Consider the following 27,986-nt stretch of genomic DNA (forward strand, 5'->3'; position numbering starts at 1 on the left):
ACGAACGTTTCACGACGCATTGCCCGTAATTGCTGTGAGATCCAAATAATCGATCCGATGAAAGAGGTCCGTCCCACAAACAACAACAACAAATCCAGGAAGTGCTGCTGACCGGCGGCGACGCTACTTCCTGTATTGATACCACGGCATGCTGCTCGGCCGGCGGCTTCGATAAGTTGAATTGTATTTATATTTTATTATAAATAATAATTCCTGTGATGTCTACCTCAGCTTCAAAACCTCATTCGAACGACAATTAGACGAGAGAGAAAGAAAGAGAAATCGAGTTTGGCCACCACGAGAGATGCGTTTCCCGCTCCCATCAGTTGTGTTGTTCATGTCCATCGGAACCGCAGTTGCAGCGCAATTCTCTGTGCTTGGTCCGGATGCTCGGGTGAGGGGGACTACCACAGAGTTGTCCGATTACCGCCCAGTGGTGTTGACATTTAATGTAATGAAGTGTTTTGAAAGGATATATTGTTGAAGTGTTCGACGAGGCTTGTTTGACCATTCTCAATTTACATAATCAGAGTAATGGGGGCGTCGAGGAATATTGTTCATTTCGATACTCCCAAGTCTTTGGTAAGATCAGTATTTATTGTTGCTGCACAGTAACTGTAACATTGTTGTAGTAAAACACATTAATTGAGAAGTTATTGAAATGAGACGTCACACTTTTGCGCTCGAGCTTTATTCACAGTTTTCTTCCGATAGACCGTGACGGGTGATGTGTAACAATATGGGATCACGTGTCAGGGTTTCGAGTCGAGATGCACCGCATATGGTTGTGACGTTTGTTTCCCCACATTTTGCTTTCTTTGTAAACGAATGACTGCTGCAGTTTAAGTCCTAATTGTAGTGTTATCAAATATGTGGATGATACGATAAGCATGACTACCTGAACGAAGCTCATAAGTTTGTGGACTGGTGTGACGTCATTATTTATGTCTTGATGTCCACAAGACAAAAGGAAATGATTTTTTTTTTTTGATTTTTGCTGCTTCGCAGGTTCCCCTTTGAATATTCACGACGATAGTGTAGAACAGGTTTCTGACCATAAGTATTGGGACACAGTGATGGATGACGAGTTGAAATGGAACAAGAATTCCAAAGTGTTGGCCGGTAAAAGCAAACCGAAGATTGTACTTTTTAAGGAAATTGAGAGTTTCATGTGGATAATATCATTTTGGGTTCTTTTCTCTCGGTCTTTGACTCAAAGTATTAGAACTTTCAATTTGATATTTGTCAGAAGAGAATGTTAAGAAACCGGAAAGGCACAGGAAGATTGCACAGCGTGTCATACGGGCAAACCTTCCCTCGATTTGTACCTTGTATGAGAAACGTATTGTAATTGACAGTTCACGAGATCATGCGGGATCCATCGCACGTAGCCCTACTTCATAATTATTATTTTATTTTAACCGTTCAGGCATTCGTCTTTGTGCTCCACTTACTTTATACTGTCGTTTTAGACCATCATTTGTGCCTAATTCAATGAATATGTTTAATGTTATTTCAAACACTCCACCCTTCTATCATCGTCATCATCATTCCCACAGTTTGATATTGAATTGTAAAATTTTCATGTTTTTTTTTTTTTTCTTCTTCATCTGGACAAAAAATTAATAAATTGAATGAAATTTAATATTGGGCACTGGAGGGTCCCTTCCAAATTGTCACATTAACACTGATGATTAAGCAGACTTATCAAAGGATTTTAAATGTGTGACAAGCCGGGAGGCGACGATGGTTCACGGGCATTATTGAATAATGCCACAATAGGTACAATTGAGTTAGTGGAAGCTTTTGAGGAAGCCCTACCATAAAAACCTATCTCTTGCGTCAAAATTGACCAAATCAAATCGTATTTTTTTATATGTTGTGCTTATAGATATTACGCACAGCTTCTAAGAAATGAAATTGCGAGAAAAAAAGTTCAAATGGGCGTGGCTCCGCCCACAAGGGGCGTGGGACGCCCCTCATACAAAAGTACACAACTAGACAATGATATCTAGCTTGTGTCCAAGTTTCATCAAGATCCCATCAAACGTCACTGAGCTATGCTCTGGAGAGAGTAACAAACACAGACAGACAGACAGACGCAACGAAAATAGTGGTCACTGCTGGCGCCCACGAACCAAAAATAAATAAAATGTTCAAGTGGGTGTGGCTCCGCCCACAAGGGGCGTGGGATGCCCCTCGTACAAAAAGACACAACTTGACCATGATATCTAGCTTGTGTCCAAGTTTCATCAAGATCCCATCAAACGTCACGGAGCTATGCTCTGGAGAGAGTCACAAACAGACAGAACAGACACAACGAAAATAGTGGTCACTGCTGGCGCCCACGAACCAATATTTCAATCTATAGTCTATACAAAAAGAGCGATGTTCGGCTGTGCGTCACCATTTTTCTCACATATGGCAAAAAAGGTCTTCGTCAAACTTTCAGAGGTTCATCACTGAGTGTCACGGAGCGTGTTCAAGGAAAAAATAATTTTGGTCAAACATGATGGATTAAAAAAAATGAAAAAAACTTGCTCGATAGTGCGTGCCTAAAGCTTTGTGGCGATGTGAAAGGTAAGATTAAATGATCCTCGACTCCATTCCTTATTGGGTGTCGGAAAGTGTTTTAGGCCCTGACAAAAAAAAAAATTAAATATCTTCAAAATGCCAACAGGATTGGAATGGCATTGGCAATGCCAGGTATCCCTGTTTGTGTTTGATAAGTCTTGGTTGTCCCCCTTTGATGAAATGTATCTGGTTGCTGGATTGTCAACCCATAGTGCTTGGAGACGGTGCTGAACCTGTTTCAAGAGTTTATTCCTGGCTTTGAATTGATACCGTCGCTAACACGTGACTCGTCATGTGCACTCTTGGTCGTTACAGCAGAACTTGTTGGGATGTTGTAGCATTCACAATTGTATTTGTTTGCCATTGTTTGTGTTCGTTTTAGGTCGTTTTTAAAAATGAGATCTAGTCTTGAGACGAGCAACATGTACATTGACAAATTTCACGAGGTCGAGGAGGTTCCACCCCCCCCGCCCCCCCAACACACTCCCCTTTCCTCAAATTAGTCTTAGCTTCTATCATTGTCGTCTTTCTCAGGAAGGTTAGTGTTGATCTGCCTCGATGGACATGTATAACAATGGAATTTTTTTTTCTGTGGGATTTGTCACATTTTGTTTATCTATTGTTTTGGGGAGAATTATCTTCAAGTTATTTTTAAAGAGTAGTTTTCTTTTTCTTCCGTTAAATTTTCCTGTTTATTCTACTTGATCTGTTTTTGATAGCTATTATACAGTTAGCGTTTTGTGTTTTCTCTTTGTTGATTTCATAGTTATTTCATTTTTCTCAGATTCTTATTCTGAATTCTTCTGTTTACTTTATTCGTAATTATTATTTGCTTTTCTCATCTTCCAAGGTTGTGTTTGATTTCAGTTTGAGAGGCCAGGCCTTTTTCTCAGCTTACTTTTGTCTCTTCATTTTGAATGTGCAATGTTGCAGCAAAACCTTTTCTTGGTGTGCATGCATGCATGTTTGTGTGTGTGTGTGTGTGTGTGTGTGTGTGTGTGTGTGTGTGTGTGTGTGTGTGTGTGTGTGTGTGTGTGTGTGTGTGTGTGTGTGTGTGTGTATAATTATATATATTATTATCTTGCCAAAACGAAGTTTTTGCAAGATATGTTAGTCAGCTTGTATGTTTTTGTTTTTTTTTGTTTGTCTGTAAGCACGTATAAAAAATTCTGCAGAGCACAGTTATCATTGGAAATTTTTGTAACTTCGCATATCAGAGGCCTATAGAGGTCCCTTTCAGTGCACAAAATTTTGGAGGTCAAGGTCAAAGGTCAAGGTCACTTTCTCGCAAATCAGGGGAGTCGACGAAACCCTTATTTTTTGAGTAATTTTGATCGGATCGTCTTAAAACTTCATGGGAATATAGTTCGTGGTCTGGCGCTCAGCTGATTAATTTTTGGTGGTGATTGGCCTTGACCTTCATATGTTTTTTTTGTTTGTTTGTTTTTGTTTTTTTTTTGGTCTGTAATCATGTATAAATCACTCTGCAGAGCACAGTTATTGGAAATTTTTGTAACTTCGCATATCAGAGGCCTATAGAGGTCCCTTTCAGTGCATAAAATTTTGAAGGTGAAGGTCAAAGGTCAAGGTCACTTTGTCGCAAATCAGGGGAGTCTACGAAACCCTTATTTTTTGAGTAATTTTGATCGGATCGTCTTCAAACTTCATGGGAATATAGTTCATGGTCTGGCGCTCAGCTGATTAATTTTTGGTGGCGATTTGCCTTGACCTTCATGGTTAGCGCCTAAGGTCAAACATATTTGACCCCAAGGTCAAATTTTCAAGTTTTAGGAACCATATCGTGTAGTACCTCAAATTGAACACCTCGATGAGTGCTTTCTAGATATGTCAAGCTTGAGACATTATGACGTCATTTGGTGACATTATGAGGCAAAAGCATATTTTTCATGGTTACTCTGAAGAACGATTCTCATCGGAATCTCTCGTAGGCAGATATTCCTCAAGGAGTCGCTCATGGTGGATAGCAGCTCTGTTCACCTCAGTGTGACCTTAAAGAAGTCACACGTGCTCACCTTTTGGCAAGATACAGGTCACCCTGCGGGTGACATTGGTTTATTTTGTTGTTATTTTGATATTGCATTGCAGGACAAAACTGGGCAGAAAGCAGACACTGGCCACACAAACAATTGGGCAGTATTGGTAAGTGCTTTCAAATTTTCAAACATATTGGCCATAGGGCTCCAATTCCCCCCCCCTCCTCCCTCCACCCACTCCTCCCGAGGGGACATACATCCCCTTGAAGCCCCTCATTTCAGAAAGTTAAATATACTTTGGATTCCTTTTGTGAATGTGGTGTTTCCATGTGCCAATATTGTCTTATTCAGGTGTGCACATCTCGCTTCTGGTTTAACTACCGCCATGTAGCCAACGTGCTGTCCGTGTATCGCAGCGTCAAACGTCTTGGTATCCCAGACAGGTTTGCCGTCTCTCATCTACCCACTCTTTCTAACCTTCTTTAAAGAATGAGAATGTGGTTCAAGATAAGATGTGGCTTACTGTGAAATTTTAGAGAAAGCCAAAATGTTTTATTTGTGTACAGTCACTGATACATTTGTAAACCTATGAAAAGTTTTGATTTTGCAATTAGGTTTGTAACATGCTTTTTGTTGTAATATTAATTTTTTCATTGATTTCCAACCCCCTGCATTTTCCCCTCTTTTTATACTTGTTTAAAGTCACATCATCATGATGCTTGCTGATGATATGGCTTGTAATGCACGAAACCCACGTCCAGCTACAGTCTTCAACAATGCCCATGAACAAATTAATGTCTACGGAGATGACGTTGAGGTGGATTACCGTGGATATGAGGTTTGGATTGCCTATTTTATTGCGTTTTTTTATTTTTAAGTTTGATACTTTCACTGGGGTAGAGCAGATGTTTTTGGAACTTGAAATTATATTCTTCTGTATCGTATGAATTTACCTTTAAAGACATAGTAAAGATCCATTGATCTTGCATTGAAGGGGATTATTTTTGAACAGGTTTGCACAGGGACCTCTTGCCTCAAAAAACTAAGCATTGACAGGATATTGATTTGATGGCTTCAAAAACTTTTCGACTTGTTTTTAAATGCAGGTTACAGTGGAAAACTTTGTACGCCTTTTGATGGGACGTGTTCCTCCCAACACTCCAAGATCCAAGCGCCTTCTCTCGGATGAGAGAAGCAACATCCTTATATACATGACAGGTGTGGGATGGTGTGTTTTTTAAATTTTAAACCCAATCAATACTAATAGCAGAGGAAAATGACAAATATGGAGGGGTTGTGTACAACAAAGGTCCAACCTGGACCACCAATTTTAGAGTATTGAGGTGATGGTACAATATGTAGTACATTGTGTGCTGTGTGAAGCCACATCTGGTATACCTCTCATGGAAAGGAAATTGTTATGAATATTTTAACATTGTGGAGATCACCATTCAGATGAATGGTATGTTGAATTTGTTAATTTGGCTTGATGAGAGTCGACGAAGAATGATGCTTAATTTATCAAATCAAGAGACTTATTTACAATACAGGACAATGATGCTGCCTCTCGTTTTAACCTCCTGTTGAACAATACATTTAATGCAGATGGATACTTTCTTTGCAATCCTTTAACTGCATTCAGACGTTGGTGGTCAATTCTGGACAACAAAGACTATGATTGACTCATTAAAACTCAACGAGTATCCATGGCGTACCTCCCCCACCGCCATGTCATAGTTGTGGTGTTTCTGTCTGTTAAGAACTCTGTTCTTCACTGTCCATTGTTCACATTAACCCCTCCTAGCCCGATGGTAAACCTCTGGCTGTACATTTGTCTCCCCAACCACCAAATATTTGTGTTATGTGGCCAGCGTTATGTGGAACGTGTGAGTCATACGCTGGCATAAGTCTTAAAATTTCAAGCATGGAAAATTTTAGGACAACCGAAAAGTACAACGTTTAAAGCCAGCGTACAACGACGTATGGCAGTGTTTTTCAGCGTGCTCTCAATGTTATCAAAACTTACCCATAACGTATTCGACGTGTACCAGCGTTTTAGACGAATTTTCCAAAAATCTGCAGAAGCTGGCTAAAACGTCAAGGTGTGACTGGGCCTTTAGTGTAGGATTTGAAGTCGTCCTTGGCTGCCTTGGTCTCCTTCATGACCTGCTTGCCAACTTTCCGGATACATTCATCCATGTTGCCATTCTGATCATCATCCACAAGCCTGAGATTTGTGGCAACATGCTTCCTGAACACTAGTAATGTTGCCACTCCAGGGGAATGTAATGCCAACATATCTTCAGCGAAATGTTGGATGACGTTCTCAACAAGGACACGTCTGGACATGACAGATCCACCCTTGTTTGCATATACTGCTTCAACATTGAGTGAATTCCAAACTTTTGAGCAATCATAACCGACTACATTGACAGTTTCAGCGAAAGCTTGGTCATCAGCAGTACCTTTGCTATCGATTGTGGTAGTTCTATGAGCATCACGATGGAAAGTCATATTGCAACGGCGGTGATACTTTGCATCTGCAGCGTGCAAATCTGATGGTGCTCCAATGATACGGTCACGGACTATTCTACCCAGTTCATCTCCATGTTCTTCACAAAGGTCAAGTAGGTACTGCTTGTACGTCTCCCCATCAGCCATCTTGTCTGTGGTTACTCTTGATGCAGGGACTCTGTACTGTTGTGGCACCTTGGGATCATACTCATTTGGTAATATGCAAGGGGTTATGTCATGGCAGAACAAACAGTGCTTCTGAAAGTCAAAAACATCACCACCTGTACTCGAACGCAATCGTTTGGACCCAGCGTTGGAGTCATCATCTGTCTCTTCCTCTGGCATACTCTTGCCCAATTTATTGAGAGTGGAAGGAAATACACAATTTTACTTTGATACACAATTTTTGTGACATCTAACAGTAGATGATCCATCAGATCGTTCTTTTCGTAGTCTGATATCATCTTGGCAAAGGTTACTAGCTTCCAATATTGTGCCGATTTGTGAAGACTATCAACTTCCCAACCCCACAGTTGTAAACTGTCTTGAAGAAGCATTCCTCAGCATCCTTGCTGTCTCCTGCTTCAGCCATATCATCACTCACATCAGAACCTACAACAAAAACAAAGATCGTTAAGGGTTATCGATATATTGGTGTATTTCACATTGGAAGCACCATGATATTTATGTCTTGAGTAGGTGGCACCAGGTGGCTTCTAAACGGCATCATTACTTCAGAATCAGATCATATAACATGTCAAGCACATGTGTAACCAGCAGGGTCATTGTTCAACTGCATCCACAATCGATTGTTAGTTTTTATTGCGATTTTTATTTTTTTTAATTTATTTTATTTATTTTTTTTTGTGATTTTTGCATTTTTTTCAGGTATTTTTGGCAGCCATATTGGATTTGTGCTACCAAGATGGCCACCAAATGACCCAATAACATCAGAATCCACTTCCTTAGTCTCTAAAACATAGATTTAGACACCAATATCATCCTTTTATTGTACTTAGAACAGGAATTACAACCTAATTTATATTTTGATTGATGCGGCAGCCATCTTAGATTCTGCAAAAGCCAAGCCAGTGACAAGTGGCCACCCACCCTAAAATTGATCTAGACACCAATATCTATCAAAATAAGCCAAAAACGATTGTTACGAAACATTGCAAGGTTCACTGGAAATATGCTGCTCTGCCACCGGACTTTTTAAAGGGGGTGTAGACTTTCTGGAGGCACTGTATGTCAAGTTATCCCTGAGAAGTAATTCCTACAACAATGTAATATTGAGCACAGCATCATCACTACAGCGTCATACCTTGTGTATAATGTTGCAAAATAAAATCTACACCCCCTTTCAAAATTTTCACCTTTTGTTGCCTTGGAGCCTGGAATTAAATTGCATTAAATCAGACTTTTTCCACCTTTATTGACACATCATAACCCACAACTTCTAAGCGAAAAACAAATTCTACAAATTTCAGAAAATGAATTTAAAATAAAAAACGAGAATATCTTGGTTGGATAAGTGCCCTCAAGCGCTGCATTTGAAAAGCTCACATCCACTTTTGAAGTGACGAGAGAACAGGCATGAATAATGTCCATGCCAAATTTTTGCGAGCAAGATATTTTACCCTTTTTTGAGACAAATTGAATCTCCACCACCCGATGTTGCACCATCATTTTGCAGTGGGCGGTATAAATAGCTCGAAGCTTTGGCTCCGAGTTAGGCCAAGAGTTAAACACAATTAATCTTTTTAAAGTCAATGAAAAAAATTAAATTCAGAGATTAAATTATGTTTTTCCCATCACTGGGGAAGGATACTTTTGCTTGCTTTTCACGTCACTGGGGATGGGTACCTTTTCTTAGTATGTATTAAATAACTCACAAAGGTACACAGCATTGCTGGGCATCACCGGGTCCGTTCTGCACATTCCCCTCTCTCATCCCACCCCTTCCTCCTCCCACCTCCCTCCGAACTCCCACCTCAATGCTTCCCCGACCTCCTTCCATCCCACCCTTTCCCCCTCCCCTGCCTCTTCCTCCTTGCCCTCCCTCATCCCACCCACCTTCCCCTGCCTCCTCCCTCCTTCATCCCCTCCCTCCTACCCCTTTCCCTCGACAAGGAATGTATTAGATAACAGAGTACCCACCCTCTGGGTGGGTCGAGTTTGCACATTACTTGCAGAAAAAGTATAGTCTGTGTTTTGCAAGAAGACGAAAGATTTTTATCTGGTGTGTGTTTAAAAGGATATAGATGGTCCAAAGCAGGGGTCGGGAACATGTGGCTCGCAAGCCTGGTGTGGCTCTTTTGATGATTGCATCTGGCTCGCAGATAAAATTGGAGTTTGAAACTTTGAAAGCCCAATATTTCTCGTGGAAGCTTTACCTATAGTTTGAATGGTGTCGTGCTTCATTCACGTGCAGGGCTGAACTTGGCAGAAGGAGAGAAGAAAAAACGCCTCCGAATTGGCTGAAGTGGTTTTTAGCTCACCTGTTCGAAGAACAGAGAGCTATAGCGATACCCTCGGCATGAGCGTCAGCGTGAAAATGTTAAATTTTTTGATGCCAGTTATTTTTAACCTCCGCCATCGAAGATCGGAGGTTACTGTTTTCACCCCTTTCTGTTTGTTTGTTTGTGAACAGTATTACGGAAAAACTCCTCGACAGATTTCGACTAAACTTGGTGGGGGGTTAGGTATGATCCAAGGATCATGCCATTAGATTTTGGACTTGAACCCATCCCCCCCCCCCCCGCCCAAAAAAATTGTTAGAGAAATTTTTTTTTCGCATTTCTATGTGTTTTCAGTCATTTCCAACCCACCCCCCCCCCCCAAAAAAAAATTGTAAGAGAAAAAAATTTTTTCTTTGCATTTCTACATGTTTTGTGATTAGGATTTCGACGAAACTTGGTAGGGAGGGTTAGGGATGGTCCAAGGATCATGCCATTAGATTTTGGACTTGGTCCCCCACCCGCAAAAAAAAAATTGTTGGAGAAAAAAATATATATATTGTTTGCATTTCTACATGTTTTAAGTGATTTCCAACCCCCCCCAAAAAAGTTGTTAGAGAAAAAAAAATTTGCAACTTTTTTTTCAACCAAATTTCGATTTCTTTTTTTTTTGCATTTCTACATGTTTTAAGTGATTTCCAACCCACCCCGCCCCCCCTCCCAAAAAATGTTGGAGAAAAGAACTATAACTCTGTCAGCACTGTTGACATATTTAATGAATAAGATATAAGGTTCACTTGAGTGACCCAGCAGTATTGGCGGCGGAGGTTTTGCACTCTCCCGAGTGCTCCCCCTCGAGTTTCCTCTCATGTTTTTATCTACCACACTATTTTTTTTATACGCCTGATATATATATATATATATATATATATATATATATATATATATATATATATATATATATATATATATATATATATATATATATATATATATATATATATATATATATATATATAGAACCTGGTGTTGGCGCAGTGGTTAGGGCAGCGGCTTGGGATCCAAGAGGTCCTGAGTTCAAGCCCGGTTGGCCCACTGAATTAATACACCAGGGGGTTGACTCAGCCTGTCATCCTTCTGAGGTCGGCGAAATGAGTACCAGTATTCTGGGCCGGTGTATACCCCGGTTAAAATAGGTGTACCATATCCCTGTGTCGTAAGAGGCGACCAGGGTTGCGTCAGGAAGGGCATCCGGCGTAAAACATGTGCCAAATCACTTTGCGGATCATACGGATGATCCGCTGTGGCGACCCCTAACGGGAGCAGCCGAAAGAAGAAGATATATATATATATATATATATATATATATATATATATATATATTTATATATATATATATATATATATATATATATATATATATATATATATATATATATATATATATATATATATATATATATATATATATACACATACATACATACATACATACATACATACATACATACATATATACATATATACATATATACATATATACATATATACATATATACATATATACATATATACATATATACATATATACATATATACATACATATATACATATATACATATATACATACATATATACATATATACATACATATATACATACATATATACATACATATATACATACATATATACATACATATATACATATATACATATATACATACATATATACATATATACATATATATATACATATATACATATATACATACATATATACATATATACATATATACATACATATATACATATATACATATATACATACATATATACATACATATATACATATATACATACATATATACATATATACATATATACATACATATATACATATATACATATATACATACATATATACATATATACATATATACATACATATATACATATATACATATATACATACATATATACATATATACATATATACATACATACATATATATATCGGGGTGTATTATGTGATACCGGTCTTCCGTCTGTGTCTGTCTGTCTGTCTGTCCGTCCGTTCCTGTCCGCACTCTAACTCCCAAAGTTTTCAACTTTCACGTTTCATATTTGGTACATAGGTACAGACTGTGGAGCCGTTGTGTCACGACATACCTTCGTCATCTAAAGTGGTTGCCATGGCAACCGGGATGCTGTTTTCCATCCGTTCCTGTCCGCACTCTAACTCCCAAAGTTTTCATCTTTCACGTTTCATATTTGCTACATAGGTACAGACTGTGGAGACGGTGTGTAGCGACATACGTTCGTCATCTAAAGTGGTTGCCATGGCAACCGGGATGCTGTTTTCCATGTAGTAGCACAATTCTGTATATACCTTCTTGTTAGGGCGTATATTGTGCTCACTTGCCCTCTTGTTACTGATTACAATATACAAATACATATATTGCTTTATAATTATACTTCACTGCAATGCTTTATAAAAAATATTACATATTAGACTCGTCTTTTAAAAACGATAAATGTATAAACAGGCGAGCATTGGGTGGCTTTGACACCAACTCTGGTTGTTTCGTCCAGTCATGCGGCCGAGGTGACTAGTGATTTTGATTCCTCCAATGACGTTCCGCCGCCGAGACGCGTAGCGGAATTCATCTCGACCAATCACGCGCCACCGCTGAGGCGACAGCATCCCAGAGTCGGCCGGCCGCGCCGCACCTCTCGAGTATATAAGCCCGTGCGCAGGCCACCCAGACTCACTATTTGCCAAGCCTCAGTTGCGTCAACATCTCCCTCTCTCTCATTTGCTCAAAGCTAACCCTTCGACGAAGAAGATGGCGAAAAGAAAAAAAATATGAGGAGTATCGTACATTTCAGTACGAAGGGCTGAAGAATTCGCCTTTGTGGAGAGAGCAGGTACTGTGGTGTGTCTAATTTGCAATGACAAAATTGCATCGATGAAACGGTCGAATATAATGCGGCACTTCGACACACGCCATGCTACCTTTGCATCAAAATACCCTGCGAGAGACAGCAGAAAGAAAGTGTGCCAAGAGCTTCTGAGCAGGGTGCAAGCCAGCCAGCAGCAACTCCACGTATGGACCCGGTAAGGTGACGATAATTCCGCCAGCTTTGCTGGATCTTTAGCAATAGTGAGGAACGGAAAACCATTCACAGATGGCGAGGATGCTAAAACGTTCATGATGGATGTCGCCAATTAACTTTTTGATGATCTTCCGAACAAAGACAAGATAATCAAACGGATACAAGACATGCACATCTGCATGTGATACAAGATAAAGACAAGATAATCAAACGGATACAAGAACTATTCATGATCGTACCATCATGATGGCAAACCAAGTGGAGGAAATGCAAGTGAAGGACATAAATACAGCGCCGTTCTTTTCCCTGGCTTTGGATGAGTCAACAGACGTAAGCCATTTGTCGCAGTTCAGTGTAATTGCAAGATATGCTGCTGGTGATACACTGCGCGAAGAAAGTTTTGCTGTTCTGCCAATAAAAGGGTCCACAAGAGGTGAGTATTTATTCAAGTCTTTCATAGAGTTCGCTCAAGAAAAAAAATCTACCTCTGGATAAACTTATCTCAGTGTGTACTGATGGTGCTCCGTGTATGGTGGGGAAAAACAAAGGATTTGTGGCGCTTCTCCGTGAACATGAAAATAGACCCATCCTAAGTTTCCATTGCATTCTACACCAGGAGGCACTTTGTGCTCAGATGTGTGATGGGCTGCTTGGCGAAGTGATGTCGCTGGTCATTCGTGTGATCAACTTTATTGTTGCCCGAGCCTTAAATTGTCGCCAGTTTAAAACACTGCTGGATGAAGTTGGAAATAACTATCACGGTCTGCTTTTGCACAGCAATGTGCGTTGGTTGTCAAGAGGGAAGGTGCTTAGCCGTTTTGCGGCTTGCCTGAACGAAATCCGGACTTTCCTTGAAATGAAAGGGATTGAGCATCCTGCGCTAGCCGAAACTGAGTGGCTCCTCAAGTTTTACTATCTCGTGGATATGACTGAACATTTGAACCAGCTCAACGTGAAAATGCAAGGCATTGGAAATACAGCGTTATCCCTTCAACAAGCCGTGTTTGCTTTTGAAAACAAGCTGGAGCTCTTTATCATGGATCTTGAAACAGGTCGTTTACTACATTTTGAAAAACTGAGACAATTTGAAGATGCATGCACAGAAAGTGAGCCCACTCAAAACTTTGATCTCCACCTGTTAGCTGACTTCACATCCAGTCTCCTACAGTCATTCAAAGCACGCTTTGGAGAATTTCGTGAGCACACTCGTCTTTTTAAGTTCATCACCCATCCAAACGAGTGTTCACTGAACACAGCCGACCTGAGTTACATTCCTGGTGTCTCCGTCAGAGATTTTGAAGCAGAAGTGGCTGACCTGAAGGCCTCAGACATCTTCTTCTTCTTCTTCTTTCGGCTGCTCCCGATAGGGGTCGCCACAGCGGATCATCCGTATGATCTGCATACTGATTTGGCACATGTTTTACGCCGGATGCCCTTCCTGACACAACCCTGGTCGCCTCTTACGACACAGGGATATGGTATACCTATTTTAACCGGGGTATACACCGGCCCAGTATACTGGTACTCATTTGGCCGACCTCGGAAGGATGACAGGCTGAGTCAACCCCCTGGTGTATTAATTCAGTGGACCAACGGGGCTTGAACTCAGGACCTTTTGGATCCCAAGCCGCTGCCCTAACCACTGCGCCAACACCAGGCTTCCTGAAGGCCTCAGACATGTGGGTGAATAAGTTCAAGTCACTGAATGAAGATTTGGAAAGAATCGCACGACAGAAAGCGGAGTTGGCGAGCAAACACATGTGGACAGAAATGAAAAAACTTCAACCCGAAGACCAGCTGATTATCAAAACTTGGAACGCGCTTCCTGTCACATACCACACACTGCAGCGTGTGAGTATTGCTGTCTTGACCTTGTTTGGATCTACGTATGCATGTGAGCAGTCATTCTCACATCTTAAAAACATCAAGTCCAACCTACGATCACGTCTAACGGATGAAAGCTTCAATGCTTGCATGAAGCTTAACCTCACCAAGTACCAACCAGACTACAAAGCCATCAGCAAATCCATGCAGCACCAGAAGTCCCATTAATGGTGAGTATTATAACAACATTATTTAAAAGAATAAATTCAGAGGCTTATTATACTAACATTTAGTTGAATTCAGTCTTAAAATATATTATATGGCTCTCACTGAAATAGATTTCCAAATGTTTTGCTTTCATGGCTCTCCGAGTCAAAAACGTTCCCGACCCCTGGTCTAAAGTCTAAACTCTAACGCTCCAATTGTAGTTAGTGTCTAAGGGGTTGAAAGGATGTAATTTCTCAACCATGTAATAAAAAGTCTAAAATCACCAAATCTAAAAAGGTCCAAGTGGTGGTCTGAAGTTCTAAATGGTAAAGTGTCTAAGCTGTTCAATCTGTCTGAAGTGTGTAAGGGTCTTTGGGGACTTCAGAGTTGAAGGGTCTAAACTCTAAAGGGTCTTAAGTGTTTTAGAGGTATTTGGGGTCTTTAAAGGCTGAGGTGATGTATGAAAATACCCTTAGGACAATCTGTGTGTGCGTGTGCGCGCGCGCGCGTGTGCCAAATTTGGTGGTTGTTGGCCTTGCGGTCTTTGCAAAAAATGCAGGCAGACAGATGACAAATTTAATTTATTATATATCCACACCTTTTGTGCACAGTGTATATATATATATATATATATATATATATATATATATATATATATATATATATATATATATATATATATATATATATATATATATATATATATATATATATATATATATATATATATATATATATATATGAAGATTTTAATGTTGCTGCTCCAAATTCCGCTTCCAGGTCATGGCGGTGATGGGTTTCTGAAGTTTCAAGACTCGGAGGAAATAACTAATATCGAACTAGCAGATGCATTTGAGCAAATGTGGCAAAAGAAACGGTGAGTGATAATGATTGCTACTTCGTCACTGAAATGAAAAGTTTGATGTCTGTGTGAAGGAGCACATAACTGTACAGATTGTTCCTTTATCTATGTTCTCCTAGATACCACGAGATTGCTTTCATTATGGACACCTGCCAGGCAGTTTCAATGTATCAAAAATTCTACTCACCAAATATTGTGGCTATTGCTAGTAGCCAGGTTGGCGAGGATTCTCTCTCAGTGAGTTGTTATTGTTGTTGATATTTTTGTTTCCACCATATTGCATGCAGCCTTTCGAAGGAATAATGTGTCTAAGACCGAGTTACTGGGGATATACTACCAGATTAATTTCATTGATACAAACATGCTGCCATGATTTTGTTCTGGCCTGTCGTTCAACAATCGCTAACCAACTGTTATCATTAAATTGAGATTGCATATTGACGTAGCAACAATGAGATGACACCAGAACATCTTTCCATCCTTAATTGCACAACCTAAGCTGCCCAAATAAGTGTAAATCTCTTTGCTGCGATCATACCTGTGGGCACTCTTATGACTATCCTCCTTGAACTGCACCAAAGTGAGCCAATCAGACCTTCGTTGAGATTTATGTGAAACATGGTGGACAAAGCTCTCACTGTGGCCTTCTTGGAACTCCTGTTACACCATAGCCTGCCTTTTCATCAGAATGACACTGACATAGGCCTGGTGTATTTTGGTGTATCAATAAGTTGATTGATAGAACATAAAACCAGATGGACACATTTCGTGAACTTGGATCATTGCCAAGGATTCTTTGAAGAGACCTGGTACCAAATGAATTAAGTCTCCGTCTCAGATTCTGACCAGGGATCTAAGTCTCACATCCATAGAGCAAGACTGGAAGCACGAAGGATCTGAAGACTCGGACTTTTGTCCTGCACAGGTACCCGGCAGCGCCACACCCTGTGATCCAGTGAATCCATGACTCCCCAGGCCCGACCCAGACGTCTATTGACCTCTGACTCACAGCCAGCAGAGACATGAATATCACTGCCAAGGCAAGTGAATCTCTCCGTGACCTCAACATCCTCACCATAAACGGGTACAGTCAAGATTGCAGCATCCAATATGTTATTGAAAGCCTGGATATTGGTTTTGACCCAAGAAACCTGGAATCCCAGTGGCTCCAACTCCTCATTCAACACCTCAAGGGCCCTCAAAAGAATGTCCAGAGTGTCTGCAAAGATGACTGCATCATCTGTGAAATCAACGTCTGAGATCTTGGCATTCCCAAATGATGCACTGCAACTTGATCTCTCCAACATCCTCCCCACAATTCGGTCCATGCAAGTGCTGAAAAGTGTGGGGGCCAGTACACACCCCTGACATACTCCAGTAACAAGTGGAAATAAATCAGAGATGGTATCATCACATCTCACAGCACTCTCAGTACCAGAGTTTAGTTCAGCCATCAAATTGAGCAGTTTTGGTGGCACCCCACGAAGACCAAGAATCCTCCACAGCGCATCCCGATTCACTGAATGGAACGCCTTGCAGAGATCAAAATAGGCTGCAAGCAGCCCCTGCCAAAACTCTCGTCTGCGTTCGGTGAGGACCCGAAGGGCAAGGATACGGTCAATCGTTGACCTCTTTGGTGTGAAGCCTGACTGCTCTGGATGCTGGTGCTCAAGCAGATGGTGGCGAACCCTGTCAAGAATTATCCAAGCAAAGACCTTGTCCAGCAAAGACCTTGAGCAACGTCACCCCTCGGTTGTTGTTGCAGTCCTGGCGATCACCTTTCCCTTTCGGGAGAGGGACAACAAGGCCCCTTTTCCAGTCAGTTGGGATGATGCTTGTGTTCCAGGTAGAGCACAGAACTGCACGCAATAACAAGGGTACAGCATTTCTTCTAGCCTTGAGAAGTTCAGCATGGATGCCACAAATCCCAGGAGCTTTACCCCATTTCAAGCAGTTCACTGCAGCCTGTGTTTCCACAAGCGAAGGTGGACCACAGTTGATTGGAGGGTCAGCAGTGGGGATAGTAACACCCCTGATATCCAACTCAACAGTTGGTGGATCAGCTTGGTACAGCCGCTCAAAGTAACCGGCACAGCGGGCCTTCATTTTGGACTCCTCTGTCATGAGCCCTCCACCCTCCGCTCTAACTGCAGTGCACTGAGGAATGCGCTTGGAGGAACACAATGCGCAAATTCCCCTGAAAGCATGATGAAAATCACTTGACCACAGGTGATGCTCTACCCCCTCACAGATTCCTCGCACATAGGCCTCCTTGTCCACCCTTAGCGCACGTACAGTTTTACGCCTCAGCTCTGCCAATAAGCCTGGCCATGTGACTGGCCAATGGTATCCAGTCTACCTTGAGAATAAACAAAATAATTCTTCTTTGCCCAATGGTGAGTTCCAAGACATCCACCGGCAACATCAAGGACTACTGTTATGTCTTGAAGGGACTCCACAACTCTTCAGGATTCCCCAAAGCACCCAGACCCCCCAAATCCCCGCTTAGCCTGTTCGCAAACTCAGCTACCCTCTCATCTTTGTTCCTCAGCTACCCTCTCATCCTTGAGATTGCCAACATCCAGCCTAGGCTGGTACCATTCTCCTGGATTTAAGCTGCAACTTCAGGGTTGCTACAACAAGCCTGTGGTCGTTATTGAGGAACCCAGCACTCCGGTAGACCCTGCTGTTCTGAATCATCTTCCAGTGACCATCAATGAGCACATGCTCAATCTCCTTGCCACACCACCAGCGTTGGAATACCAAGTCCAGCGATGAGCCTGTGGGCACTGAAACCATGAACCAGTCACCCTAAATTCATGACTTCTTGCAACGTGAAGGAACTTAGTGCTATTCTGGTTTACAATACCAGACCCATTGGGACCAACACATGTACCATAACCATCCCTATCAGTTCCAGTCGATGTATTGAAATCCCCCAAGACTAGATGTGTATCTTGCATGGAACACTGATCAACCACAGACTCAAGCTTGGCATAGAATGCATCCTTCATGGTGAGATCACTCGCCTCAGTCGGGGCAGATTCAAAGACAATGAAAACAACACCCAAGGAGTGACAAATCCTTTGTCTCATAATACACTCGTTTACCGGTGTTACCTCAGTTATCATTGGAGTCAGCTGATTGGACACAGCTACAGCAACTCCTTGGGCATGGTAACCATCAGAGCGACCAGACCAATAGTAGGTGTAACCACGTAACCCGTCATGATCTCGCCACGATCCGGTCTCCGAACCTCAGAGCGTGCTGCAATACCGATGTGCAAATGCTTGACCTCAGATGATAACAGACAGGTGATCATCCTCTCTTAGGGATAGGACATTCCAGGCACCCACCAGAAGGGACCACCTTAGGTTAACCCAAGGAGACCACCGTCTGGTGGACGACACCTCAGCACCACCCTGACACACACTTCCGTAATCTGACCCGGGAATGTTACCCCGTGGTTTTCCTCCGATCATCAAAGAGTGGGAGTCCCGCCGGCTTTGTTCCAATCCCGTCATCTGGTGAGCTGCCCTGCGAAGGGCAGCTGCACAGGAGGTACTCTCACAGTGTGGGCTTTCAGATTTCTTTGTGTTTTGTGGAGTCGAGGGTTTTACGGTGGTTGCAGTACAAATCCTGCCACCAACTTCCTAAAAAAAAGTAACCCATCTGTAGGAGGACGTCCGCAGACACAGTTGGGCACTAGATATGGATGGCTGTTGGCTCACAAGGTGCTCCTCCGCCCTTTGCCCTTTTGACCCCATAATGTTAGCAGCTTATCTTTGTATCAATATACATACTTGTACCAAGTTTGACTTGAATCTCTTCAGCCGTTCTTGGGTTATCACGGTAACCAAAACCTATCACGGACGTATGGATGGACGGACAACCACAAAACATAATGCCTCCGGCGACTTTGTCGCACAGTCATATAGAGTGAGGGTGAACTTTTGTTTTCTGCTTACACTTGTCTGTGCTCATGGGCAAATGGAAAGAAAGAGGTTTAGGGTTCATTTGCCTTTAAGCTTGTGAGGAAACTAGAGATAGATGGTGATGCAGACCAATTTTTAAGGATTGTGCACACATTCAGAATTCTACGTCATGCAAGGTTGTTCAGGAATCTCTGACAATTATCCACTCTTCTCTCTTGATGTGTCCATTTCCATATCTCGCTCTTTCCTCTTCCCACTGAAAGTAAAACGTGTGACACCCTTTTACACGGCCCACATCATATGTGAAGGGGTTATTCGAAACTGCATTGTACCAGAGGAAGTTTTGTAGCTTGGTGAGCACATCATTGGGAGGATGAGAAGCCATGGAACATGCTCTGTAAGTTATGAATAGTGTTGACTCGCTGAGCACCAGTACATTACCTGAGGGGCGGAATACAGGGTGTTTTCTTCACCATGTGACCTTTTTATGCACCTGTCACATGGTATAGGTAGAGCTGTCGAGTTGGGATGGCATGTGATACTGGCTCAAAAGGGGGGGGGGGGGCGGTGAGATTGTTCTCTCCTGCTTTTACATTTTATTGCATTTCCTTATAATTGCTTTTGTGTGGGTGCTGCAATGAGGTTTTTATCACTTATTGCTTGCTCTTTTGCCCAGCATCATGTTGATTCCAGTATTGGTGTGTACGTCATCGACCGTTTCACCTACTACCTCCTCGAGTTCCTCGAGAAAATTCACCCGGCTAGTCAGAACACGATGGATGAGCTGGTATGGTTGAATAGGCACTACATGGCACAATTTTCTTGTTATATTTAATAAAATTAATGTAATGTCACATCAACAGTCACCATCAATTCAAACACTTCTTAACGATCCATTTCCATTCTTTATTTCTCCTTTTCCTCAATATTACCAAACAGAATATTAATTGAATGTGAGCACTTCTTCCTTTAAAAACATTTCAAAATGCTTCACTTTCCTTATTTCTCCATCAGACGTACCCCATGCATTGTTCTTCACCACAATCAATTCCTCCTCTTCCTTCGCAAAGATTATTTTCCAAAAATGTCTGACAGCGAATTGCTTGGTGCATCAACTCTCCTCCCATGCCTGCAGTACCACCTTTCTCTTCGCCTTAAACACATTATTTCCAGCCATCCCATGTTCTTTATCTCCATACGTCCATTTTGGAAATCTTGAGAAGTCCAGTTTGCAGAGATTGTCTGTTGACGACAATCAAATCCCATTCACGTCCTTCAACGGTGTCGGTACCCTTCCCCATTTCTCCTGCAAGTCCACGTACTTCAAACCCCTCATTTTGTGTCCCCCTCTTCAGCGTCCCTCCCTTTCATCTCCCCTCTTTTTGCATCACTTCTCATCCTCCCCCCTCAAAGCTTCTCCCAACCCCCACTCCCTCATCCTGCTCCTGTAAAGCCTCCACCCTGTCCTGCACCCTACCAATGCCTACTCCCCTGTCTAACTGTATAGACCTCAAACATCTGAGGCTTTCGCTCCAAATTGACAGATCTCTTCATGTCGGCCGCTGCTGATAAACCAGACATCATCTGTTTATCAGAATACTTCTTCCCACAGGACGTCCCTGTCTCCTTGGTGTCTCTTCCCAGCTGTTGTCACCTCCAATTTGATAGGCTTGAACCCTGCCCTGGTGGTAGAGTTGCACCATTATTTATTTGTATTTTATTTACATGATCGATAAAGCTAGTAGTGGAGCTGCCACACACACATGAACATATGTGACAACACAACACTTTACATTAATAACTTGATTTCTGTCCTTGTACTGATCTTACACCTCCTAACCCCAAAGAGTACATTTGGCTGTGACTTCCCCTCCACTCCCACCTTCTTTTTGTCTGTGTTGTACTCCAAACAGCGACGACTCCATATCTCTCTCTCACTCACTCCATCTACCTCTCTATCTCCATCTCTTTCACTCAATCTACCTCTCTCTCTCTCTCTCCCCCCTCCCTCTCCCCCCTCCCTCTCCCCCTCCCTCTCCCCCTCCCTCTCCCCCTCTCTCTCCCCTCTCTCTCTCCCCCCTCTCTCTCTCTCCCCTCTCTCTCCATCTACCTCTCTCTCTCTCACACAACATGGACTCTGCATTCTTCCAGGGGCAGGATACATATGTCAAACCCCTCCCCTCTACTTCCTTAACAATCCTCTTGAGAAGTTCAGTCCCTCAAACTCCAGGATATGATCCTTCATGTGGCACTTTTTTATATGGCCCACAGGGTAGAAAAGATCATGGTTTTGGATGGGGGATGATCTGAGATGGTGATGACAGTTACAGCTGTCTTGAAGACCTGAAGTGAAGAATGAGATTGAAGAGGATCTGGAAGTTGGTTCTGTGGGAGAGTGGCAGTCGTGGGGAGTGGGGGGCAGGGGGAGAAGAACAAATGAGTGGAGGTGAGCAGTAATCCTTTATTTAGGTCGTTTCACCAGAAGGGGGTTGATGGTGGGGACCATGTTTGCCCTGCATAAACCTGGTGGGGGGGGGGGGGCACAGAAAGGGCAGAGGGTACAAGACCAGAAAGAAGGTGGGAGAAGACAGAGAGACCACTGACCAAGGCCTATAGATTCACATGCCATTCTTCATCAGTGGATAGGTATGATGGCATGTTGAAAAATAATGCATTTATTTTTCTCCAAAACAGGTAAAGATATTCAAATGAACCAGAGACAGGTTCGAAGATCAATCTTTATTCTACCATGGGTGCAGACTTATTTCTCAACGTAATCACCACTGTGGTCCACACATTTCTGCCAACGTTCAAGTAGTTTTGTGATTCTCATGATAAAACTGTGTATCCTGTTGACTGAGAACCAGTGCTTCACAGTGACCATGACCTCATCCTCGGAAGAAAAATGTTCACGAAGGTGTTCCTTCAGCTTGGGAATCTCGTCTCCACTCGGTCATCTCGAATCCAGTCGGTCATCCCTTCTCCCGTCGGTCATCCCATCTCCCATCCCTGTCTCCAGTCGGTCATCCCATCTCCCGTCCCCAGTCGGTCATCCAATCTCCCGTCCCCGTCTCCAGTCGGTCATCCCATCTCCAACGCTTCACAGCACTAACGTTGTGCTGCCCTCTTGACTAACGTCGCACTGAGACATCTCGTGTCAGAATCACAAAACCTCACACCCAGTGGTAGGAAGAACTAATATGCAGACTGCGCTTTGTTTCATTTACCGACGAAATATCTTTACCTGTTTGGAGAAAAAGAATAGGAGGCATTATTTTTCAACATACCCTCGTATAAGAATGGATGGAATCAATAGTATGTTTGTTGAGGTTATTAACCACCGTTGGAAGCAAGGAGAAGCAGATCTTTTGTTTTTTGTATTTACCCAGTCAGAGCAAAATAACTCCAGTAGCCTAACCCTAACATGTAGCCTAACCCGCCATGTTTTTTTGACCTGCTCAACTTCACCTTGACTTGGAACAGGCTGCAACATGGAACAAGCTGTTCATATAAGCTACAAATCGCTGGGTACATTGCAATGCTTATAAACGCCCAGCGACGTCAGCGTTCGTTGTTTTATCTCATGTCCACATATGCGGTTTTTTGGGGGGTTTTTTTGTATACCTTGTCGAGGCGCGTATGAGAATTAACACACAACACACAGCAAGGGGGGCATGAGCAAGAGGGGTGGGAGTGGGAAGGACAAAACAGTGGGGAACAGAGACATTAGGAGATCTGTCGAAGGGAGAGGGATGGGGCGGGGAACATGTGGAATACAAGATGGACAGTACATAGACTTTCATGAAGGAAAGCAGGGAATTTGAAAGAGGTGAGCTTGGGGTGGATTAACGGGGGTAGAAAAGATAGAGGATTTGGAGGGGGAATGATGAGGTGGTGGTGAACAGCTGTTTTGAAGGCCTGGAGGGAAGAATGGGATTGAATAGCGTGAGAGAGTTTATTCCAAAGGTGGGAAAAAAAGAGGAATGAAAGTATGAAGATGAGCAGTGATTCGTGATTTTGGTAGTTTTACCAGAAGGGGGTTGTTGGCAGACCTTGAGCACCCTGTGAAAATGTGGTGGGGACAAATCGCAGAGAGAGCAGGGTGGGGGGGGGCGAGACCGGAGATTTGACAGTAGAAGACAGAAAGACCACCGACCTGCCTGCGGTGAAAGAGTGTGAGGTCCAAGGACTCAGCCTCATTGTGGGAGATGCCAATGATCTGAAAGCCCCTGGTTTCCACAGCGTGAAGCCGAGAAAGGTGGGAGGCAGGAGCGCAGCCCAGAGGGGAGAGCAGTACTCCATCAGACTGCGGATGAAAGCTTTGTAAGTGGTCAGGAGCTCAGATGGGCCGAGGAAAGACTGCACGACGGAGGATTTCCAGTCGGCGACTGGCTTTGGAGGTGAGGTTTGAAATGTGGCTTTCCCAGGAAAGGTCATGGCAGATTGTGAGACCCAGAAGCTTGAAATGAAGGACTTCTTCCAGAGGATTGTTGAGAAAGTGGATGGGGGGGGTTTTCTAAACGTTCCTTTTGGAGAGACATAGTGAGAGTGTGACATTTGTTTGGATTGAAAGACATGTTCCACGTGTTGAACCAGTTTGTGATATTACTCAGATCTGCAGTGAGTGAGACATCTCGTGTCATGAGTATCTCATAAACTTATCTTTGTTTGCCATGAGTATCTCATAAACTTAAACAAATTACAAAATTTAAGCTCTCAAATCGAACTTGCAAGCAGTTTCGACTCCGAGAAAGGTGTTAATTTGTCCAATTCGAATATATGTGATATCTTGTGCGTCTCTGGGAGGTGTATGTTGAATATGATGGTTCGGTGATTGCCAATTGCGTGCCAAGGGAGCCGTTTCATATCGACCGTTTCATTGGAGTGCTTGCTTGAATGCATAAGCCACTTGGTGAGCGCACTCCAAGCTGCTTCATTGTTTTTTCAATCTCACATCGATTCGACGTACATTTCCGCCTTTGTTGGGTACCGCGGTGCCGTGCGGTTATTTGGGAGGTGTCTTATCCACTGAAAATGTGCAAAGATTGCTTTGTGTGATCTCTATTTGTAATCCACCTCTCACTTCGACATCGACGCATATTAAACAAACAATGAGGTCCATCTGACCAGGTGTTCACCATGTTTGTATTAGCTGTGAAGGCATAAATTATTGATCGACATTTTGTATTCTGTGGCTTGGTACATTTTTGAATTGAATTTCACTAATTACCTCCTTTAAATCATCTTTCAAAGAATGCAATTTCAAGGGAAATCTTTGTGTTGGTCGTTTTTATTTACTCGGTGTGTGTGTGTGTGTGTGTGTGTGTGTGTGTGTGTGTGTGTGTGTGTGTGTGTGTGTGTGTGTGTGTGTGTGTGTGTGTGTGTGTGTGTGTGTGTGTGTGTCAGAATGTGGAATGGAGTCCTCCCATGGCAGGCTCAAAGTATCCATTTATATTTCAGTGAGGGGTCATGATTCATGGACCAACTTGTGAAGTTTTCTGTTCTCAAAGTTTTGTGCCGAGGGCTCTCTTCAGGATTGTCGTTGAGCCCTGGACAGCTTCCAACTGTAGTTCGTATGTCGTAATATTCCCAGGGATGGTTTTTATTATCTCTGTGAGGTTCTCTGTCATCATTCCCGAAGCTCCAACTCTCACTGGTACAACTTTGGCATTCTTCAGCTTCAGGATCTTTTCACTTCATTCTTGAGGTCTTGGTATTTGGTCATTTTCTTGTTTTTTGCATTGTTTAGTTCAAAATCACTGGTATTAACAATCAGCAAGGCCTTCTCTTTTTCTGTACCCAAGTATGATATCTGGTCACAATGCTTTCCTTTTGATGTTTATGCTCGATGGGATCATTAGATTGTACGTGAGCGGAAGGTACTTCCATGTTTTCAGTCCATGCTTTTGGTTCGTTCCCACAAATTTTCTAGAACTGGGATATCAAAGCTTTTGCAGATGTGCCAGCGGATTACTTGATAAACTCTGCTGTGTCGTTGAGTGTACAGCTATTCTGACATGAGATTTTAAAAATGTATTTGTGTTTGGTTATTAAGCATAACGTATCACTCTCTTTGCTCATGCCACCTCCAACCCTCACCTCTCTTTTTTTTTCCTCCCCCACCCCACTCTCTGTCTGTCCCCTCCTCACTCCCCCCCCCTCCGAATAAAATGCAGCACTCTCCTCCCACACCTTTGTCACTCTTTCCCTCTGTGGCTGTCACTCTCACTCTCTGTCTCTCACTCTCTGTCTCTCACAGTGTATAGCAACGTTTCATGAGGTGTTGCTCTCCCCACCTCCACCACCCCCCTTTCTCACTCTTCTCCCCTTCCTAGCTTCCCCTTCACCCACGCCTCGCTTCCCCTCTGTCCTCTCCGTCCTCTCTGCCTCCTCTTCCCCCTCTCTTCATTCCCCTCCCATTCACACCACTGTCGGTGAAGCGACAAGTTGTATTTGCTAGTGCTGAATACCCCCAAGCTGTATGTTTCTAATTTTGTATCTTTTTTTTCTCATTTCTTCCTGGTGCTGATTTTTTGCATAATTGGTTATCACTTTTGTTTTTTAATAGAAGAGAGCTGATGAGCTTTTGTCAACCATCCTATCTTGTCGGTTTCAGTTTCGTGTATGTCCTAAACGAGACTGCATCTCCACTCCTGGCCAGCGTACAGACCTGTTCTCACGTGATCTCAGCACTGTGCTCATTACCGAGTTCTTTGGAAGTGTTCGGAAAGTCGAGCTTGTGACTCGCGTTGTTTCGGTTCCTTCATTGAGGGACCTACTGACTACAGTGCCTGGGTATGATGAACTCTCTATTCAATGGCATGGTTTTGTAGCAGGTGTGCTTACTAATAGAAGTGCTGTCGTTTGGAGTTTTTATTTTACTTCCTCCGCAGACTTGTGTACTGCAATGGATTGTTTGAAAGTTTATCTTATGTTGCATCGCTCCACTTACCAGAAAAATACCATAGATTCTGTTTGAATAGTATGCTCATTATATTTTTTGTGTGTATTTTGTTGCTCCACACATTTGATTTATTGTCTTGGTGATCTCAGTGAGTGTATCTAGTGGCCATTGCTCATCTTTTTTGATTTAAACTAATAGCATTATTATTACCGTTTAATAATGGTTCTGAGAGCACATGCAAGAGATTTGTGCACTTCGTTGTGTTTGAGGGTTGCACAAATGAGCCATAATCCACAATAAGATGATGCCAAAGATGATGTTCAAGAAGCTGTTTTCTGTTTTATTTGCCATTTTAATGTCCCGTTTGGTCATACACTGTTGTTTATTTTGGTAAATACGTTTTGTTCACAACTGCAGTGTCCATGTTGCAGGAAATCGGCAAACATTTCAAAATCGGTACTCGTTCGTACGTTCATATGCAACAACATGCGACTGCAAGTTTGCATCGGCTCCTGCAGGGGCTTGGCAATGCCGCTGATGTGGTGCCCCATGTGGGTTAGAACAGGAATTTGTAATTTTTTTTTTCAGGATAGCTCACCTCTTCATGAAGGATACCATGGGATCTTTAACCTTCACCAACTTATGCCAGCAAACAGGACGTCCAGTTTAATGTCAAAGGGATGGCACACGCATGGATGACATGCAATTGTTGACTGGAGTTCATTACTTTGATTTGTAGCATACGTTTTCGATAAGATGTTTTTTTCATAAAGGTGACTTCAGCAAAGCATGCACATTTTGTGGTGAGTAAAACCGTCTAGTGAGTTGGTTGATAATATGCCTGGGATTTCAGATCAAATTGGTATGCCATTTTTGGATATCTTATTTTTAATGTGGCCAAAGCTATTGGATATTTTAAGGCCTTTGTCACTGCTTGCTTGGACCTCATGTGTGTGTGTGATGCTTTGGAACAGAAAAAAAGATGACATCAATGAAGGTGTGACTTTGAGTAATGTCTTTGCTGACCAGCTGCCTGTTGCTCAAATGGTGCAGAAGGTGAGCTGATTTCTCCATTAATAACTTTGATTATTTTTTATTTGCTGTAATTTCCATTGCTGTAAATCAAATGCACACTTCTCACCCCCTCCAGGGCAAGCAGAAGGAGTGGCACCCACCTGATGGCTTCATCCTTGCCTTCTGGGCACTCGTGCTTCTTGTCTTCTTCAAAACCTATGGCATGAAGCACTTGACCTTTATTTTCTGATGCTTCATCTCAATGTGATCCAGAATTATTTTTGGTCCTATCTGTTTATATGTGCTTTTAAGTCAATAGTTGTGTTGGGACTGACATAAAAAACAGAAAAAGAAATTGAGGATGTCAGATTCTTTAAGGAGCCACTGGATTTTCTCAAAAAAAGAAAGCAACATTTATTGGGTGATAATTTGCCAAAACTTTGTGTGCCCTGACATTTTGATGTTTGATAGGGAAGAATCCAAACCTTTTTGGAGACCGAGTCTCATTCAACATGAAAAATAAACAACTTTCAGAATAACCTTAAAGTGCTGACGACTTTTATGGTCTCCTTCTTCTCT

The 27,986-nt window shown here is 42.4% G+C and overlaps 1 protein-coding gene across 3 annotated transcripts; it reads left to right on the top strand.

The window, feature by feature from the left end:
• Positions 1 to 87: 87 nt before the first annotated feature.
• Positions 88 to 27,953, top strand: PIGK (phosphatidylinositol glycan anchor biosynthesis class K). Of its 3 annotated transcripts, none has more exons than XM_085882465.1 (11): positions 88 to 394; positions 4,681 to 4,734; positions 4,920 to 5,011; positions 5,271 to 5,406; positions 5,675 to 5,786; positions 15,473 to 15,569; positions 15,674 to 15,791; positions 20,166 to 20,276; positions 26,106 to 26,284; positions 27,368 to 27,449; positions 27,544 to 27,953. In XM_085882465.1, the coding sequence occupies exons 1-11, from the start codon at positions 305 to 307 to the stop codon at positions 27,655 to 27,657; spliced, it is 1,185 nt and encodes a 394-aa protein (XP_085738591.1). In that variant the 5' UTR covers positions 88 to 304; the 3' UTR covers positions 27,658 to 27,953. The 3 variants fall into 3 exon arrangements, with proteins under 3 accessions (XP_085738591.1, XP_085738593.1, XP_085738592.1); XM_085882466.1 differs by lacking the exon at positions 88 to 394 and adding an exon at positions 520 to 582; XM_085882467.1 differs by lacking the exons at positions 4,681 to 4,734; positions 4,920 to 5,011 and having other exon boundaries at positions 99 to 394.
• Positions 27,954 to 27,986: the final 33 nt, after the last annotated feature.

The sequence above is a fragment of the Eptatretus burgeri genome, chromosome 5 (assembly GCF_056783735.1).
Source record: "Eptatretus burgeri isolate ZD-2024b chromosome 5, Ebu_testis_v1, whole genome shotgun sequence".
NCBI classification, from domain to species: domain Eukaryota; kingdom Metazoa; phylum Chordata; class Myxini; order Myxiniformes; family Myxinidae; genus Eptatretus; species Eptatretus burgeri.

Excerpts from the sequence above, each read along its gene's own strand:
- PIGK (XM_085882465.1), top strand. The coding sequence starts at position 305 with ATGCGTTTCCCGCTCCCATCAGTTGTGTTGTTCATGTCCATCGGAACC. Across the intron at positions 395-4,680 it reads TGCTTGGTCCGGATGCTCGG|GACAAAACTGGGCAGAAAGC; the intron begins GTGAGGGGGACT and ends ATTGCATTGCAG. Across the intron at positions 15,792-20,165 it reads TTGGCGAGGATTCTCTCTCA|CATCATGTTGATTCCAGTAT; the intron begins GTGAGTTGTTAT and ends TCTTTTGCCCAG.